Source organism: Polyodon spathula, chromosome 4, assembly GCF_017654505.1.
Source record: "Polyodon spathula isolate WHYD16114869_AA chromosome 4, ASM1765450v1, whole genome shotgun sequence".
Lineage (NCBI taxonomy): Eukaryota > Metazoa > Chordata > Actinopteri > Acipenseriformes > Polyodontidae > Polyodon > Polyodon spathula.
This window is the reverse complement of record NC_054537.1, coordinates 37,362,031-37,383,444: the sequence shown is the minus strand read 5'-3', so window position 1 is coordinate 37,383,444 and position 21,414 is coordinate 37,362,031. Positions and strand designations below refer to the sequence as shown.

Genomic DNA, 21,414 nt, shown 5'->3' with positions numbered 1-21,414 from the left:
CATACACAGATTTCTTCATCAGCTTTTCTATATGTTTCTAAACACAGAAAAATATGTTATTAAATTACCATTAAATACAATACACTTTATTACATTATACACGTCATTATATATATTATATATATATATATTATATAGATGCTCTCAACTATATAGATTGATATTTTTTTTTTTTTTTTTTTTTTTTTTTTCTGTCCATTGATGTTTGGTGAAGATTACTCTGCAGTCCAAAGTTTACAAGAGTTGCATTATGTTACCTTTGCTGTCCCATATTATCCGTGTTGTAGTGCTATGTTTCGCAAACACATTTACATTTAAAAAATAAATTTATTGATCACACATCATGGGTCATAAATCAACTGGGCAATACATTGCTCAACATTTACTTGGTGACATTCGCCTGTATAAAATAAAACGTCATCTGAAGATGGCAGTGTAGATCACACTCCCTCCTGCAATAGTTTTGGTTTTCTGGTCTCACAATAAGTCATTCATTTCAATGAAAGCACCAGCATGGTTGCAAGACAGAGCATGAACTGAATGCACTGCGATCTTTGGAAGAAAAATGAATCTTTCACCTGGAAAAGTGTTTCTTGTAAACACTGCAGGGGGTTCTGTAAATACAGCATAATCAGTGTCAGGGAAATACTCCAGGATTTCAATTAGGATTTCGTTTTTTTACAATACAGAACAATACTGAATTCCTAACGACCCTCAGCCTCTGTTACTTTCAGGAGTAAGGAATTCTACAAAGCTGCTTAGGGTGTATGTCATTTGTTTCCTTCTGTCATTGTAAAATGTTCACCTATAGTTTTTAGTTAATTTCTTGTAATAGTCTGTGAATACTGCCAAATAATGGACTGTCCTTGCCTTGTGATTGTCTTGTCTGTGTTCTGATTTCAAAAATATGATTCAAGCACATAGCCATCTATTACTCATAGGAAGTTTATGACATGAGCGGTAGATGTTGCTTTATTCAGTTACACTTCTACCTTGGGTTCTTCTGATGAAGGAAACAGGACAGTAGGCTATTCCGGTCTCTAGAAATCTTCCTGGTGCTTCTGTCAAATACACTCTAGCTGTAAAATTTTATAGAGAATACCTTGAAATTGTACTGCTGTTCATAAGAGAGAGATGATTCAATTAAAAAAAAACTCACCTAAAGATTCCTAAAGAAACACCATTTTGTTTCACTTTTGAAATAATTAACAGTGCACTGATAAGGAAAGGAGTGCAAATAGTACATATAGAACGTTACCAAAAGCTGTAACATTTTGACAAACAAATTGTATCATGATGGTATAACTAAAATACACTGGTAATGTGTTGCAAAAATTGACAACATTGAACTAATTTCTGTTATAGAATTATATTTATTGTCCAGCTTTTTTAAAAGGCTATTATCAGTTCTGGTGATGTAAAGCTTCATTCATGCAGGGAATGTGACAGCTCAGTGAGACCTGTTGCCAGCAAGCCCTCACTGTCTGCCCACAAAGAATCATCCGTTTTCATGGACCATTTGGTAAGGCTGCTGCAAAAAGAGGCTGGGCAATAAGGGATTACTCTAAATGCTGCCCACACAATAAAACTCATTGCTTTGTAAAAACTTAGCATATCCACTAGCACACCTCAGCTTTATTTATAGTTGCAACACAATTGCTGTTATGGATTTAATGTTCCTGATGTGATAATGCCGTGTGATACTATTAGTATGTTAAAATATGTAAATGTTACCACTACTGTTCTACCATTACCCCTAACTGTATCCAACCTGAGACTGCTCTCCCGTGGTTTGTTATTACTCAAGAACAGAACAGATGTGACACTAATTAGTGATGCCTACAATGATTATTTCAGACAAAACCATGGTAAATAATTAAATAACTAAGTAAATTATGGGGCTCCCTCATTCAAATTATTATTTATTCAGTTGGGCGTTCCAGCTTTTACCCAGTAACACCCCACAGCAATGCCATTAACCCATAAGTACAGAACTATTACATTGTTTCACTCTGCCTTACTAGAAAGCAAAACTGTTTGTTTATATTGACTAGGCAGGACACAAGCTGCTACTGTGCAGTATCGCTTATATATAATTTCCAAAAACAATTTGTTCACTTGCCTTGCAAGTACAGCTTACGTTAGTCAAGGGGGAGGGGGCATATTTTCTTGGGTATTTAGATTGAACTGCCCAGGTGTCCCCCAGCTGTCATGGCCAAATGGGAGTGAGGCACAGTGTCACTGCCTAAATGCCCGAGATTAAGGTTCTAATGATTTATTGAGACAGCGTTGTCACAGCGATGAGCTGTTGTAGTTTGTTAGTTAGAGATGCTAATCTGAGTCTCATGATATATAATGTTATATTATTTACTCTCATGATGTAAAGATGCAATGAAAAAGTCTTATTAGATTAAAAAAAAAAATCCTATGGTAGAAGTGGTCTGTGTTTATAATACCTAGAGATAAGATATTTAAATATGACTCTAAATGACTAACTCTAGGCCTCCTCAACAGTAATAATATTGCTTCATATATTCTTCATCCTAAAGTAACAAGTGAAAAACAAAACTTTACAGTGCATGGTTCTGTATTAATTGAAATATCACTCATCCACATATACAGTTTTGTTTCTTCACAGAAAACTACCCAATTGAAAATATACTTAAGCAAACCAGAAACAAAATAAAAACAGCTTGTTTTATTGGTAAACATTGTTCTATACAAAATGGCACAGTACAACAGTTAAACATGGATTCTAACATACTTTTTCAATGATTACTTTATACACACAGCTTTTACTATGATGCTTACATTGTTATTTTTTTACATTATAATAATCATTCTTTCCATATGAATGCACGAAAGACCAGTGCACTGTAAGTGAAGACTGATGCCCATGCAAAAGGGATGGGTATTCACTAATGAGGTATTGTACAGTCATAGATAATCAAGTAATGTCAAGGTCAGTCTTGCTTGACATGTCATGGTGTTTTACATTACTTTTGTAAAATTTTCTACGGATGGTCATAGAAACACTACTAATAAAAAAAGATTTGTGCTAATAAAAGGGCTAAAAATGACCCTTTCAAACAGTTAGAGATCTGAAATACCCATCTGACTTTTTTTGTTGGTTAAATAAAAACAGAGCAGCTACATAAGGTAAAGAAGATGCCATCCTAAAATGAATGAGAAAAGCTGATTGTCACAGCACAAGAACAGACTAAAGGGCAGAGTAAAAAAAGGACTTCAGTTCAACAATACATGTATATAAATAATAACTGAATTCCTTTAGATCCAAAAGATAAATACAATCATGGCTAAAAACAGTTATCATGAACATGTTTACTGAACAGACTGTGAAAAACATATATTTACCAAAGGCTAGAAGGTTACTTTCTAACGTACAGTAGCTATTGTGCTAACCCAGTATCATCAAGGGTACACCACTGGACCAACCTATTCACAGCGTAGCATACTAGAGAAGGTTCCAGGCACTGGTCCCATCAGGGATTTCAGTCATCAGCAGGGCGCTGTGGGTTTCGGAAAGAGCCAGCTTCCTCCCCTTCTCCGGTATACTGCAGCACGTAAGTGGAACCATACAAAAGGAACTGGCCAGCAACCTGGGCAGCATATGACAGGCAACGAAGCATCTTCCTGGAAAACCAAATGCAAAATAAGGGGTGCAAGGAAGTCACCGTTACACTTATGACGCTGCCAGCTGTTTTTATTCAACATTTTATTTAGGGGAGAGATTTTGCCCCAGAATATAAACTAATACATCATGTGTAAGGTGTATCTAAATATTTAGGAGATGTCACCTTGTGCAGTTTGGGCAAGAGGAAGGCAAAGCTGTACTCACTGTGTGAAATGATGCCTGTTATACAATAACCCTATACACACAGCGTATTAACTTAATATAAATCACACAAATGAAGACTATAGACAAGAATAGTGTTAAAATGGTGATTCAGGCTCTATTACAGTGCCTTCATTGTTAAACTAACACACCAACAGATAATGATGCAAATCCAACCTTCTTAAAATAATCCTGTTTATAAGTCTGAAGAAATAATTTAAAAATGCCTTTATAAAAAAAAAAAAAGTCATGTAATGGTATTTTGCATATTTAATAAAATATAAGTTCACTACAACATGTATTTTATTTCACATTCCACAATAAATGGACCAATAGTCCACTCCTCACCATCTCAGATTCTTTGAAACTACATATGGAAGCACCCGGAAGTGTTTTAGGATGCATCCCAAAATTTGAGCTCTCAACTATCATTATTGTTTAAGTTGTGGGCCAATAATGGGGGGGTGCCTGTGACGGTGAAAATGATCACTGAGCATCCACATGCGATATCAAAAGAATCTGAGACAATGAGGTGGGGAAGATCCAGAAGTAACTACTCCCTAGTTTTTGATAACTGTACCCCAGAGCATGCAGCATTGTTCTTAAAATAAAACTCTGTTTAAGTCACTGGCTTGCTTGTGTGTGGTATCAGGTGTCTGTATGTGTGTGCATGTGGTTTAAGTGTCAGACCACAACCCCCACATTCAGCCTCCTCCAGCAGCTGCACCGGCGAGGCCAGGCTGACTGGGTGTGTGTCAGGAAGGATGGTGCCGCTGAGATCTGGGGATTTCAGAATGCCATTTGATATTGCCTGGCTCTATGCGAACTTGCTAGAACCAGTTGTGGGTTTATTATACACCCATAAGCAAACAATATTTCTCATATCATGTGTTGTGTATATCCTTATGTTAATGTGCGTGTGTGTCTCTGTCTATGTCCCCTACATAGTGTTTCTACGATCCTGTATAGTTTACATTATGGGGAAAGCCCGAAAACCACATGAACCATTATTCTTTGGGTTAAGGTTGGATCCAGGTCTATTATTATGAGGTTTACTTCGGTCCAGGTCTGGTCGGGTAAAAACGATGATGGTTCCAGGTCGGATCGGATTTGTTATTTTGGACCTGTGAAGACCTCTAGATCATGGGTCAAACAGTCTATAATTCTTTAATAAATGCTAAACTAATTCTACCTGTACCTGAATCTTTGAATGCTGGTATTGTATGATACCCATTATGATCAAACTTGGTTCATGATTGAAAAAATAAAAATGCTGTTCTTAAATGAGGTTTTTGTTTCTACACTACCAGATGTACAGCAGTGGGCCCAATAAAAGTAAACTTGCCATAAACAGTTTTCTTCATAAACTGAAATAAAATCATTATTATAAGGTACACCATCCAAGACTATAAATACCAACGACCTCTCAAACCAGTTCTCTGAGACACAACAGCCTTCCTGTCACATGATAGCCTTCCTAACCAACCCAAGGCCTGTCACCACTCCTTTGAAATAAAACTGTAATAATATATATACACACACACACACACACACACACACACACACACACACACACAGATCCAGTTCATCCCAACGATGTTCAACTGGATTGAGATCTGGGGATTTTGTAAGCCAAGGAAGGAGGACTAAAGTCTGACTCATGCGCCCCATGGACAATACCAGCATGGATGGCTGTCTCATCATCTTGAAAGGTGCCCACTTGAATAAGGTAGACATTATTCAGGCGAGTCAAAAGGACCCAGCCCAACTTGCATACTCAAAAAAGTGTCAGAAGTAAAATTTGTTACAATAGTTTAATTGATTTATAACTGACTCGGTGCTACTGTCCTGGCTCAGAATACTGCTCAGCTTAAATTAGTAAAACTGACAATTTATTCCTTCCCTTTTTTCTGTCCTCTAATTTTAATGCTGTGACATCCAGGTGAAATATTCCCTTCTTGGTGTGGCAAATCAATCAATCAACTTTATTTTATATAGCGCCTTTCACAGTGGACCACCATCACAACGCACTTTTGTACAATTGCTCTGATCTGTAAAGGAGGTTAGCTGTTCATAACAGTGGTAACTTACTGTACTGGATTCAAACCAGACAAATACTTACTTCAGCACATGTTTTGCTCCCATACATTTAATGTCGTATGACATTGTATACATCTCATAAAATGTTGCTTTGATGTTGAGACACCCAATGAAGTCCTTGGGGTTCAATTTGTACAGGTCAAATGTGAGTTTGGCTATTCCTTTTTTGTTAGAACGTCTACCACCCGAGACACCCTAGGTAAAAAACAGAAAAGAATATATAGTATTTTGCACAAAATTTAATTAGTGTTACATTTAAATGCTCCATAACTGCTACAGAAATTGAGATACCAATATCAACTTTTTATTTATTCAAGAACAACTATACAGAACATTTATTCTAATGTCCACATGGTTTATAAAACTTTTGGTTATATGTTATGTTTGCACAAGTTGTAAACAGCATACAGGGCAATGCATGTGTAACTACATAATATAACCTGACAAAACTACAGCAGCGAAACATATAAACGTGAATCTCGGAAACACTAAAATTGTGCAAAATCTGCTACACCACTTTGTATGCACAATGGGAAAGCATTGGCTAAGCTTTCAAATAAAGTGCGGTGCAAATGCATTAATATACAGCAATTGTGGTCATCTGGAGCCTCCAAGTGGACAAGTTGCACAATGCAACTGATACAAACTCAACAGGTGGTGGCTTGTCCATCCTCCCTGCAATGTTAAAACCACTCGCTGTTGTTTTGGTTTCATAGAATGAAACATAAGGTTAACAGTACAATAGCTCAACATGAAAAGACGATTACAAGATACTCTTAAATCTTGAAATACCTTAGCCTGTGTCCATCTTTGCCCTTCTTCAAGCACCATAAACCCAGTGTTGGTTTCCAGGGACTGAAAGAATTCCTCGTTTTCAACCGCAGTGCCATCCTCTTCCAACACCAGCGTGACTACTTCTGAAGTAAGCAAAAGAGCATGGCATGCCTGGGAAAGGACAGCAGAACCACAAACTGCTCATATATCTTTCAAATAAAGATGTCAAAAATGCAAGTGTAACATACAGAGCAACAGATAGACTGATATGGAGTGCCCACTGAATGATTTTTATCCTTGGCACATGTTGGTATAAAATTAAGAACAATAATTGAAAAAGTGTTGCACTCCCAGTTTTTGTCCTCATCTGAAAAGTACTGGTTTTTAACTTCATCTAATCAGAATCTTACCTTAGTGATGAGATCATCCAAAGTCCTGGCCACCACTCCTTTCCTGCTGCTGCGATTGTGGGTACACACTCTGAAGGGGCGCAATGGTGCTTCAGCAGGGAAGAGGACCCGTCTGCTGATGGAGGAACCCACTGATGAAACTGACCTGGAAAAAAATGGATTTGAAGAAGTGAGTAGGAAGGGGTTCCAGGGAGAAAGTGGTTGGCCTGGAATCCAGGAGTAAGGTACAAAGGTCCAAGTCAGACAGAGGTGTGAAAGTTGAGAATGGCGGACGGGGGCGGGGGGCAGATGGTCTGGAGAATAGCTTCTGAATGTCATCTACTTTGGAGCAGAAGAAGTCATCAGCTGTAAAGGAAGAGGATTGGGGAGGGGGTGGGGGTTTGAGGAGGGAGGGAAAATGGAGAGAAGTTGGTAGGGGTTGTTAGGGAAGGATGGGGATGCCTAATGACACCTAACACGAACAGTAGAAAAGATTGAATAAAGGTTGTAAGGTCACCAACTGACCACATTTTTAACCCTCTAGCTTTTGAATACTTGACCATATCTGGGTGAAAATGTCAACTTGTGCTAGAAACCTGTACTTCTTAGCTTTACGTTGCTTTTAAAATGTTATGTTTACAGCAAATTTGTACAAATGTATCTCTTGCCCAATGTAGGGTTTCTGGTCACATGGTAACTTATTTGCAAAACAAATCTCAACAACCACAGCCAAAAGCCCATCAATAATTCAGATAACAAATCTAAATTTGATAATTGTGTACCTTTATTTTGATTACATTGATTGGTTGATTCAGTAAGAGGTAGGGAATATCTGATTAAAATATGTGGTTGATTCATTTAACCAATGATTCTATTAAGTCTTTATACTGTATTGAATATGTCAATAAAAAAAAAAAAATCTGATCATAACATTTCATGTGCACAAATACAACTAAGTTACATTTACAACTAAGTTAAATTTTGCACACATCCACTCATATATATTACCTTGCTGTAATGCAACAAAACATTACCAGTAGTTTAATTTTGAAATAAATGGCTCTCCATGTGTTACTAATTACTGTAGACTGGCTTGGTCCCAGCTCATTTACAAGAAAAACAATGATTTCTTGAAGAGAATTGCCTTTGATACATGGAGTCCTTCAAAGTGGTCATATGCATTGAATGACTAGGGGGAGGGAGGAGGCATTATAGTTGTTGTTGATCTCTTGTTGTATCAAGGGTTAATGGAAAACATATCAGCAGGGAGACAAATAACAACAGTAGAGGGAGGAATAAAGCCAATACTGCAGATAAACAATAGCGTCTGTGAGCCAGACACAATGGGCAGGTATACAGACAGGAAAGTCTTTCACAATAACAGGCACTTCAAAGCGGATTTTAAAATATGGCAAGTTGTAGCTAAACTATTTCATTGAACAAATCAAACGACAAATCAATACTTAAAATCATAATTCACACAACAGAAAGTTAAAACTAAGACAGAATCTCAGCCAGTTCTTCAAATTGGGAAGCGACGATGTCATGCTAAAGAAAACACAAACAGAACCACTCAGAAACATTCTGTCATTGGAATGGAATAAAAGTCAACTTTTAATTACATGATGAGTGAAAACACACACCGCGCTGTGTCATTTGAGAGAGAAGCAGAAGATACGTGGTAAACCATAATGCATAATACGTTTTCACTAAACCATTTTTTAACATTTAAACAGTTAAGGTTATGAAATTAATGATTAATATTACATTAATGTTCAATATTATTTGCTGTGCTGAATAAAGCATGTGTGTCTGTATACCTAATTTTGTAGCGTTGGTTAAAATTTGAAACAACAGAACGTGTAATCAGCGTGAATAAGCTCAAGCTTGTTTTTAAGGACTTCAGCTCAAGAAAGAACATTACCAACTGTTAATAGCAGCTGTAACTAGTTTTATCAGAACAGATTATGTTTAAGCTCCTTATTGCAGAGATACACATGGTCACTGCAAAAACGAATTAAAGCAATGCACAATGAAGTACTGTAGTTAATTACATAAACAAACACAACACCAGTAACCCTAGACACAGAATCACGTACCTTGCATGGAGGAGAGTGTTACAAAACAAAAAGACAGTTTGGCATTGTTATGAAAGACTCGGGAATGGCACAGAAATAATTTATGTAAGAGTAGAGTACCGCATAATGATGAAGCACTTGAAATAATGGGATTGGATTTTTTATACTTCATAACACTATCTTAATCACATGCTCATTTATAAAGAATGAAGGAAACTTGAGCTGAATTTGTTATTACTAAGGGTGTAACAGTGCCAAGAACATGACACAGTGATGGTCTTGATGGGCTACTTGTACGATGCATAAGAAGATCAAATAATCATTTAATGAAGGACTGTTTCGCTAAAAGACAGATATGAAATTAGTTAATGAGAGTATGTATTACTACCCACTATAATACACGTATTCTTCATTAAAGAACCACTTACCTGGTACCATGCAATATATAATGTAAATGAATCTTTACACTCCAGCGTATTATCTTCATGAGACACAGTAATGCACGTTAGACACATTAACACAGAGAAACAAAACCATTACGAAGAACTACATTCACTAAGATGTATTTATTTATTTTACCCAAATTGTCATTAGCCCATTACATTTCAGAAAGGAACAATGCTTGCAAAACCTACCAAACCACCAGAAAGCATCAATATCACACTGTACTGGCAATACGTTGTGCTAAACAATGCTCAGGCTGCAACAAGTTCCATCACGTTACTTGCGAAAGGCATCCCCAGATGGGGTAGAATGCTCTGTGTATAAATGTTTTTTGACAGAGGCTAGAGACATATGTTTCTGTATGTTTGTACAGAGACGGTTGTCTAACTATGGTATATTATGATCTAGATTTGAAAACATATTTTCTATACTTACTGTAAAATAAGTATTCTTATCATAGCTAAATCAGATTGATCAGTTATAGAATCATGTGTTCCCTTAAAATAAATAAATACATAAATAAAAAACTAACAAGACTCTGAACATACCAGCAACAGTTTATACGAAACTTTTACGATTTCCAAACAACTTATTGTAAGGAGGCATTGTACGAGGCTTAACAGTCACAATATTAAACCCAAAACTACAGTACGTGTCATAAGGTAGGGGAAAGCTGCGTACATTCATTTAAACACGTTGCACTGTAGTCTGTAGCTTGACCAACATTTGCCTTCCACTCTTGTGAGAGATTCGAAATCTTTTCTAATCCATACTGTAGCTTCTAAAACAGTTTTTAAAAAGCAAACGTTCAACCCACTCACCTCATTAGAGATCTAGGCGACAGCGCACTGGCATATTCTCTGGCGTACTCCATGATCCAAACAGTAAAATAAGGACAATACAATCCAGTAGATGTGATCGCCCTTCTCACAGAAAGGAGAGGCTAGGGGTCAGATGCTTCAGGGCTAATATAGCTACCACTCCAAAACCTGTGAGACCGGTATTCAATGCTCAAATGCTGATGTAAACACGATTTGCTTTCTTTTTGTTCTATTGGTCCTGATAAGTGTTTTTTTTTTTTTTTTTTTTTTTTTTTTTTTTTTGTTCTCCGGTCCTGATTGGGTATTGCTGAAGCCTAAAGCTCTGTTTCTTGAATCTGATTGGTTATCAACAAATATATTTGACTGACGGGATGTCAGGGTTGTGTGAATTCTGAGTCAAATATTTTCATTTCCTTGTTACAAGACTTTATGAAAATGGTTACTGGCACATACTGTTATATTACCAATACCTACTTTTAGGGATATTGTTATGTCGAATTAATGTAAAGGGAATTACCATTCCTAAAATGTTACGTCTATAACAAATGCAAGTTCTCACACCTCTAATAATAACTTAAAAAATGCAGTTTCTTCTTACACGTTTTTAAAATATATAAAACAGCATGAGTTAAAAACACGTTTAAACAATATTTGTATCTTATAATATTACTTGACTCGTATACATCTGTAATATTGTGTTTTGCATTGTAAATTGCCTAAAAAAAGACAAAATGAAGGTACGAAAAGCATTCTGAATCTTGCTGTTCTGATCAGTGCTCAAGCGAACAGGAATATTTAATGGTATCCAAGAAGAAACCAGTAAATGTGTATTCTTCTGGATGGAAATGCAACCCATTTTCACAGTAACTGTGCAGTTTATCAATGGTTATACCATGCATTTACCACATATACTATCATATCTCTTTGTTCTTTACTAAGCTTGGATAGACTGGTGACATATAAGTTGGAAACAGGAAAAACTATTTATAACTGGGCCTCCAGCAGGTACAATATATCAAATCCAAGGCAAGGTCATTTCTGCAATATCTCAGTGTAAACATGTCCTTACTATGCTTTACTAGACTTTTCTGTGTTTTTAATATAGCAAACTTTTCAAACTGGTTAAAACTGCAACAACTTAAAAACTTTTTTTTCACTTATTGATCATTTTATCGCTAACAGTATATAAATAGGCAGCAAACTGAAAGGAATGATTTTTTACATTTTGCTTAATATCTTGGTAATGTAAGGTGGTAAAATATCAATGCGAATTGAAGCATTGTGCATTGAAAATAAATCCCTTCCTGCACACTGCATGTGTGTTCCAATTCCCTACTACTCCTGCTCATCACTAACTCACCCACAGTTTCTGTGTTAAATAAGCAAGCAAAGTGTACTATACTGAACAAAAATATAAACGCAACATGCAACAATTTCAAAGATTTTACTGAGTTACAGTTCATATAAGGAAATAAGTTAATTGAAATAAATTCATTAGGCCCTAATCTATGGATTTCACATGACTGGGAATACAGATATGCATCTGTTGGTTGTTAAAAAAAAAAAATGTAGGGGCGTGGATCAGAAAACCAGTCAGTATCTGGTGTGACCACCATTTGCCTCATGCAGTGCGACACATCTCCTTCACATAGAGTTGATCAGGCTGTTGATTGTGGCCTGTGGAATGTTGTCCCACTCCTCTTCAATGGCTGTGCGAAGTTGCTGGATATTGGCGGGAACTGGAACACACTGTCGTACACGTCGATCCAGAGCATCCCAAACATGCTCAATGGGTGACATGTCTGGTGAGTATGCAGGCCATGGAAGAACTGGGACATTTTCAGCTTCCAGGAATTGTGTACAGATCCTTGCGACATGGGGCCATGCATTATCATGCTGAAACATGAGGTGATGGCGGCGGATGAATGGCACGACAATGGGCCTCAGGATCTCGTCATGGTATCTCTGTGCATTCAAATAGCCATTGATAAAATGCAATTGTGTTCGTTGTCCGTAGTTTATGCCTGTCCATACCATAACCCCACCACCACCATGGGGCACTCTATTCACAATGTTGACATCAGCAAACTGCTGGCCCACACAACGCCATACATGCTGTCTGCCATCTGCCTGGTACAGTTGCAACCGGGATTCATCCGTGAAGAGCACACTTTTCCAGCATGCCAGTGGCCATCGAAGGTGAGCATTTGTCCACTGAAGTTGGTTACGACGCCGAAATGCAGTCAGGTCAAGACCCTGGTGAGGATGACAAGTACGCAGATGAGCTTCCCTGAGACGGTTTATGACAGTTTGTGCAGAAATACTTTGGTTGTGCAAACCCACAGTTTCATCAGCTGTCCGAGTGGCTGGTCTCAGACGATCCCGCAGGTGAAGAAGCCGGATGTGGAGGTCCTGGGCTGGCGTGGTTACACGTGGTCTGCGGTTGTGAGGCCAGTTGGACGTACTGCCAAATTCTCTAAAACGACATTGGAGGCGGCTTATGGTAGAGAAATGAACATTCAATTCTCTGGCAACAGCTCTGGTGGACATTCCTGCAGTCAGCATGCCAATTGCATGCTCCCTCAAAACTTGAGACATCTGTGGCATTGTGTTGTGTGACAAAACTGCACATTTTAGAGTGGTCTTTTATTGTCCCCAGCACAAGGTGAACCTGTTAAATGATCATGCTGTTTAATCAGCTTCTTGATATGCCACACCTGTCAGGTGGATGTATTATCTTGGCAAAGGAGAAATGCTCACTAACAGGGATGTAAACAAATTTCTGCACAAAATTTGAGAGAAATAAGCTTTTAGTGCGTGTGGAAAATTTCTGGGATCTTTTATTTCAGCTCATGAAACATGGGACCAACACTTTACATGTTGCTTTTACATTTTTGTTCAGTGTATATCCCTCATCATACTGACAAAGCTGCTTTTTTGAACCGTTTTTACAGGTTTCAGGGATTAAACATTAGAGATCTAATGACTGGCCTCCAGTCACACAATAGACACTACCCCCTCCCCCTCATCATCCAAATATAGCAAGATCTTCATCTTGTGGAACATCTCTTAAATCTTAAATCAGATAGTGTGCTATGGCTGTGAGCTATGTTGACAATTACATGTGTTCTGCCCCCTAGTGCTGAATGGAAGTATAACTATTAATCCTCAATTTTACAGCCCTGACAGCATTTGCGATTCAAAAACATTTTATTAGAGAATTAAAACAATTGACTCAGCCCGCACTGAGAGATGCCACATCGCTGGCAAGGTAAAAATTGAGGTGAAAGTAAACTCAATAGCACAGGACAGACTGGAAAGCAATATACTATAGGTATAAATACACCTGGCTTGAATACTACAGTATTGATAACTACCACTGAATGGTGGACATAAATATGGGAGTTAATTCGCAAGTCTTCTTGACTTTTTTTCTGCCAATCAAATTATTGTTTTTAGAGGTTCTTACCAATGTGTGCATAGCACTTTTCAAATGTTGAACAGGTGAGTACTTTGCTCACAAGTGTTTGCTTCTGTGTGTGATCTGCATGCTTTATCTAAATTGTCTAGTGGTAGTGTTCATTTTATTTGTTGCTGGAGGCATGGGACCGAGGTTACCTTTGGTTCACTGCAGAAATACCTTGCCCTGGGTCCAGGGCTGTATACAACAGCAAAGTGTTCACATTTTTAGTTTTGCTTACCAGACACAGAACTTACATGCTGATCATGTTCCCTGCTGCCACAGGTAGTAGCAGGAAAGATGGATGTTTTGTTTCAAAATGTGCATTGGTAAGCTGCCAAATGACTGTAACTTGATACATACATTGCCTAATTAAAGACCATTCATAGCTGAGAATACACTTTGCAGCCTGATCAGGTGCTTAGCTTCAACAAGGCCTTTAGCAAACAGGGACTTGTATAAATGTTGAATAAGAAAAAAATCTGCTTATTATTTTTATGGTCTGTTTTGGTTTTTCTGTTTGTGTTGAAGTATAGTGGTATTGTTCCAAGAGGTTATGTGTTTATTTTTGAGGCGTGGGAAAGATTTTTTTTTTCTGTCCATTCAAAGGCAGGAGCCTATGTCAATTCCTTCAGACATCCCACCTATCAATCCACCAGAATACCAAATGGAGGACTGTGCACCTAAGTGGAAAGTAGAGCAAGCTGTGAAAAAAGCAAGGGCATCATCATCTCCAGGGTCTAATGGAGTTCCATACAGAGTGTACAAGAGTGCTTCTGGAGTTCTACGAATCCTATGGAAATTGATGAAAGTGGCATGGGAAAAACAGTTTGTACCAAGAGCATGGTGCCAACAGGTGGAGTCTTTATACCAAAAGAAAAAGATTCTACAAGCATCAGTCAGGTTTGCCCTATTTCCCTAATAAACGTAGAAGGCAATACTTTCTTCAGCATTATTGCTCAGAGATTGTCAATCTACCTATTAAAGAGCTGCTTCATTGACACTTCATTGAAAAGCGGGCATTCCAGGTTTCCCAGGCTGCTTAGAACACGTCAGCGTAATCTGGCAAGAAATTCAATCAGCTAAAAAGGAGAGGAAGGAGCTTCATGTGAAATTCCTGGATTTGGCTAATGCATATGGTTCAATGCCACAAGAACTTCTTTGGGCAGCTTTTGATTTTTTCAGTGTACTGATGACAATAACAAATTTAGTGAAAGTCTACTTTGGAGATTTGCAATTTAGTTTTTCAACTTCAGAATTCAGCACTACATGGCAATGCCTAGAAGTTGGAATAATGGCAGTTTGTACCATTTCTCCGCTGGCTTTTACCATGGCAATGGAAGTAATTATTAGGGCATCAAAATGGGTAGTGGGAAGAGAGCGCTTGGCTTCTGGAATGCGACTACCACCAATTCGAGCATACATGGATGACATGACAACAATGACTACAACAGGAGGCTGCACTAATCGATTATTGGGCAAATTAACCAATAACATTGAATGGGCACGAATGCAATTCAAGCCCACTAAATCAAGGAGCATCTCTATAATTAAAGGTAAAACAGTAGATAAAAGGTTCTACATTAATGGCGAGGCAATACCAACAGTGTCCAAGAAGCCAGTGAAAAGTCTATGGAGATGGTACAACAGGGATCTAAAGGACAAGATTCATGGGGGAGAAGTTAGACAACAAGCAGTGGAAGGGTTGAAGAGCATAGACAGCAGCGCTTTACCGGGCAAACTGAAATTCTGGTGCTGTGGCCACTGACTGTGTACGAGGTTTCATTGACAACAATTGAGAAGCTGGAAGCTTTAATCAGTTCATACATCAGGAAATGGTTGTGAGTTCCATGCTGCCTCAGTAGAGTGGGACTTTATGGTAAAGGAATACTGCAGCTACCAGTCTCTGCTCTAATCGAGGAGTTTAAGTGCGCCAAAGTCCGAATGGAAATTACATTAGTAGGTTCACGCGACAAATGCGTTAGGGAGGCAGCACCTGTAAGAAAATGGGCAGCCAAGAAAGCTGTGGAAGATGCTAAGGCTGCCCTTCGAATCTGTGATATTATGGGGAAGGAGGGTTTCTTGGTCTCAGTTCAGCTCTTCCTACCTGGCACAAGGCAACCCCAGCTCAATGGAGGAAACTGGTAGTCAACGAGGTGCAAAAAAAGGAGGAGAGGATCAGGTTGTGTAAAGGCCGTTTCCCAGGCCAAGCAGGGAGAATGGATGAGATGGGAAACAACTCAAGATCGGCAGGCAAGACCTAGGGACAATGGAACAGAGCAGGATCAGTTTTCTCATCAGATCAACATATGATGTTCTCCCATCACCACAGAACCTAACCTTTGGGTAGGTGAGGATCCCTCATGTCCTTTGTGTTTAACACCTGCAACTTTAAGGCACATTTTGACAGGATGTAAGGTGGGTATCAGCCAATGACAGTGTACTGGGCGCCATGACCAGGTGCTGCGATGTTTGGCCTTAGCATTATAAGACAAGCGTAACCTGACCAATAAGTTGCCAGCAGTTTCATCAAAGCATTACACACAAAAGACAACATTCCTCCATCCAGGAGAGCAACCACCAAGAAAAAGGTGTTAAAACAAAACCTTTCCCAGGACAACTGGAAGCTGCTAGAGACTGGAAAATGCTGGCAGATGTCAACGGTTTATTTTTCCACCTGAGATTGCCACCACTAACCTTCGACCAGACATTGTCTTGTGGTCTGGATCAGCATGCCTTGTTCATCTGGTAGAGTTAACAGTGCCATGGGAGGATGCTGTGGATGAGGCGTATGAGAGGAAGAAACTTTGGTATGCTCAACTAGCTTCTGAAGCAGAACAGCGAGGATGGAGAGTCCGAGTTTACCCAGTGGAGGTGGGCTGTCGAGGATTTGTGGCACACTCTACAACCTGATTTCTTAGAGATGAGTTCAGCGGCCAAGAGTTGTGTCGCACAGAGAACAACTTATCTGAAGCAGCAGAAAGGAGCAGCAACTGGCTGTGGTTGAGACGGAAAGATTCTGGATGGGGATCTGAAGCACAATAGAAAGAAAGACAACGCTGATGTACGGATAAGTAAGCTGGGCTCAGTTGAGTGGGAGACGGAGGGAGGTAATGCTGGCACTCCAGTCACTGTTGAGCCCTCTTGAGGTGTTGTAGGCTAGTCGACGACACACAAGGAAAGGTGCCCACTTGAAGACCCCAGAGATGTACCCTACTTAGCTCAATCCAGTCGGTTGTCATGCTGATGCGCTGGGGCAAGAGCCGAGTTCAAATCAGCATGAAGTTTTTAACATCTACTCTCATGTAATGGAAATCATAGCACTTCAGCTCCAACCTGTTTCGTTCTTTTTTAATTAAGTAACATTTGGACTTCAACCATCATCCGTGTACAAAAAAATTGACAAATATCTTTTTTAATGCATTTAAATAATTATATGCAGTTTGTCTTATAAATATACTGATACACTTCAAAATACAGATACATCAACTAAAGCATTGTTTACCAACCTGGGCCCAGCTTCCCTTGGGGATCCACAGCACACAGCGAGGCAAACAGTACCCTTCTGAACATGCAGGTCTTAAAATGATTGTAACACAGACATTGTTCTGGGGGTTAGACTTGCTAACTTAATAACCATATCATGGTAATAAGTACTGCTGAAAACTATAACCACCTTCGGTACTTATATCACAATGTACTGTTTTTAACAGCAATTTTTTTCTGTAAATTGACTGTCAAAAAATGGTGTTGTGACTATAACAATATGGTAACTACTGTGTATAGTTGCTATCTGTAATCAATAATCAGTATTATGAAGTGTACTTAATATCAACCACATCACAACTGTAGTTGTTTTACAGTAAATCGTTACAAAATGCACACCCTCCAAACAGTTATTTTTATTTAAAACAATCAAATTTAACAGTGGTTCCCAAACTTGAGTTCTTCCAGCATGTGTTCGCGTCAGTCAACCTTACTGACGGTTGCAATGATTCAATGTACTGTACCTCATATTGTTTTGAGATGTATATTGTGTGTGTATTCATTATGAATCAAACAAGCAATCAAACAAGCAACTGAGTGAGCTGAGACAAGACACACAATGGGTTTATAGTGCACCTGATTTATTAGTTTGTTTGTTAATGCATGGTATTATAGGCATTTTTACGACCACAGTAAATGGATAATTTACCAGGACTGCTATCATGAATCCCTAATACAGTATCAAATATAGGGAATACAAATTTACCTGAGACTAACACTAAAAAAGGAAAATTGAATATGAACCATGAGTGAGTATTTAACTCATCTCATGAAATTCTATTGGATTTCACAATTAAAACATAATATAAAAAAAAAGAAAATCAGAACTCTTTTGGAAAAATGATAAAACCTATCACACTATTTTATTTCAAATCAACGAGACCCTAATAGTACTGACTCTCTTTTTATGTTTATAATACAGCTAAATAAATCCAGGACGATTCTTGAGGCTCAACATGTCTTTCCCCAAGAATAACACAACATCTTTTTTGCCATTGGTTGCAAATTCATTCACAATTCTCAAAGAAGAAAAACAGCTTATAGAATAATAACATTAAACAAACAAACAAAAAAAAATAGTGTTTTGTCATGTTCTTTGGCACAGGAAAAGTCATATGAAGTGTAATACAAAATTTTAATAAGAAAATATATGTTCTGGCATAAGTATGTACTGAACTACATTGACTTGTAAATATCTGCATAACACAAGGCATTTTAGTAAAAAAGAAAAAAATGCTTTTAATATGATTGTCTTTTTTTTAATAACTAAAATATATTCCTCTTAATTTTTTATCTGTGCTTACAGATCATATATATTTCAATACTGGAGTCTGGAATGAACTGTGCGTTGATCTGAGATTCCAGATCGGAAGATGGTTATGTATTGTTTTTATTCTCAAAAAGCTTCTTCTGAGAATCCACAACTAAGATGTTTGTGTAGCTTTTCTGATCTGTCTGAGAAGATCCCATGCATCCTCTTCATGTGTGCTATGATCCTGGCATTTTATCTGAAAAAGCAAAACAACACACATGTTGTGAATTCCAAATTAGAAAAAGTTGATGACCACGACACAAAAAGTGTGTACACAAGCATACAGAATAAGAACTAGCAATGAAATGTTTAATCAAAATTTGATTATCCAGACATATGTAGAAATGTAACTGTGATACATCCCCAGAATCTGATATTCTCAATAACTTTACCAGATTATATATTTAATCTGTAGTAGTAACATACATCCCTTGCCTCTTCTACAGACACAAGTGTATGTCAGTATCACAGAAATATGGATCCCCATGACACAAGTTTAGACAAGTGGACAGATTCATTCATATATCCCCAGAATCTGATTCTACAATAAAGAATGTCATAACATATTTTTTCTCAGTAACTATTACTTATTACCAGTAGATGGCAGCAGCCAACAATCAGAACAATGTTCACACATCTAAAAATCTTACTGGGACTGTATTGTGGGATCCATTTCATTAATCAAACTTTAATACATAACCATGACAACCAAAAACAATGAATATCTTTGTCTTTAACATTTTTTTTTTTTTTTTTTTACTGGGTGGTTTTTTTTTACTTGGTGGTTATAAAACAAGGTTTATTAAATACATTATTCTTCTTTGAGTTGTTGAGATTGTGCATAAATAAACTTTTTAATCAGAATGACACTGATGAAGTCCATTTAACTTGATTCATATTGATATTCTCTCTCTCTCTCAGAGGGCAAGCATTAATTGAATTATTACAGAAATGTAATGCAGTCTTCAAACAGTGCTAAAATCCAAATCGCTAATCTATTCTACCTACTGCATATAAAAGACACAATAACTAGTTTGTACTTGTCTGACTGAGAGCAGTAGCAAAAAAAAGACCAAAAAGATAAACATAAAATAGAAGCAATCTTCTCTCTTTAAAAAAAAAAAAAAAAAACTTTAAGCTCCCGAGAGTCCCAGACAGAAATAGCAGCTGCGAACCCAAGTTTGGGTTCTTTCTCGGTAAGAGGTGGCACAGTTACTTAAAAAAAAAACAAAAACAAAAAAAACACGCGCATTCTTAATCTGTCGGAACAAAAAAAAAATAATGTTGAATCAAATATCCTCAACAATTTAAGTTTCGATCATCTTAATAATCAAATCCTAGCACTACTAGCATACATGTGCTTTGTTGTTTGTCTAAGCACCCTGGCTGCAGCAGTTGGAGCCAACACAGTTTAGAATCAAGAAGGCCAGCAAACAAATCATTACAGTAATCTAGCCGAGAAATAAGAAAGACACGAACCCACATCTCAGCACCTTTAACAGACAGAACGGATCTCAATTTGGCAATGTTCCTCAAATGATGAAATGAGGCCTTTATAATTGAGCTAATGTTGGGGTCCAAACATAGTTCTGAATCCATAGTGATTCCCAATTTTTTTTACAGTATGAGATGGAGTCAAAAGATTCCCATTAAAAGATATTTAAAAACTAGGTGATTTAGAAGGCAACTGGGCCCTAACCACTTCAATTTTATCAGTGAAAAATGCTAAAACTAATGCAGCCGGATGATTTTCACTGGTGGAAATAATATTAGAAAAATTAGATGATTTAGCAGTGGTCAAGGCCAATTTATATTGTTTTGTTTGTGACTTCCAGATATCAAAGTCTACACAGGGCCCAGATGTCTTCCATTTCTGTTCAAGACTGCGACCTTTAGTTTTTAGTTCCTTAAGATCCTGGGTATACCAGGGAGATAAGCGTTTCAAACAGATGGTACGGGTGAGGAGTGGTGCTACCTTAACAACAATACTGGAAAGTGTAGGGTTATACAAAGCAACTGCCTCATCAACTGGTAATGACAGCCCACTGTTTTAGCAGTCAGTAAAGAAGCTGGTCAACGTAACAGGATCTAAAAGACAACAAGGTCTAAATACAAGTTTGTGGTACTACAGTAGGAAGAGGTGAAGGAATTTCAAAATCAACCAGAAAAGGATCAGAGAAAGTAAGTGGAATAAGAGAAAGGTTACTGAGAGATAGCCCTAATGTAATGACTAAGTTGAAAGTATGTCCCTTGACATGAGTAGGAGTAGAAATGTGCTGAATCACATGAATCAAACTTCAGGAATCTAAGAGAGCAGATACATTTTTAGAGAGGCTATCCAGGCAGTTGTCTATATGGATGTTAAAATCCCCCAAAATCAAGCCTAGAATGACAAGAGAAAAGTGAAGACAGCGGCTCAGAAACCTCATCAAAAAATAAAGAATGATATTTAAAGATAGCAATAGATCAGTAGCACAGTGATAGGTAGAGAGCAGCCTAAAGTAAAAACTAGCATGTTCTCAAATGAGCTATAACGATGTTTCTCCAGCTTTTTGATTGGTGACCCAAATAAACAAGAATAATGAACCCATGACCCCAAATTATTTACTATTCGGTACTGTAACTGAAATACTT

General features: G+C 37.8%; 1 protein-coding gene across 1 annotated transcript; it reads right to left on the bottom strand.

Annotated features, from left to right (window-relative positions):
• Positions 1–2,683: 2,683 nt before the first annotated feature.
• cidea (cell death inducing DFFA like effector a) lies at positions 2,684–10,674 on the bottom strand. Its single transcript, XM_041247861.1, has 5 exons — positions 10,463–10,674; positions 7,141–7,285; positions 6,749–6,901; positions 5,979–6,151; positions 2,684–3,654 (listed from the first exon to the last, which is right to left on the bottom strand). Exons 1-5 carry the CDS (start codon positions 10,513–10,515, stop codon positions 3,513–3,515), a joined length of 666 nt encoding a protein of 221 aa, XP_041103795.1. The 5' UTR covers positions 10,516–10,674; the 3' UTR covers positions 2,684–3,512.
• Between the last annotated feature and the right edge of the window lie 10,740 nt (positions 10,675–21,414).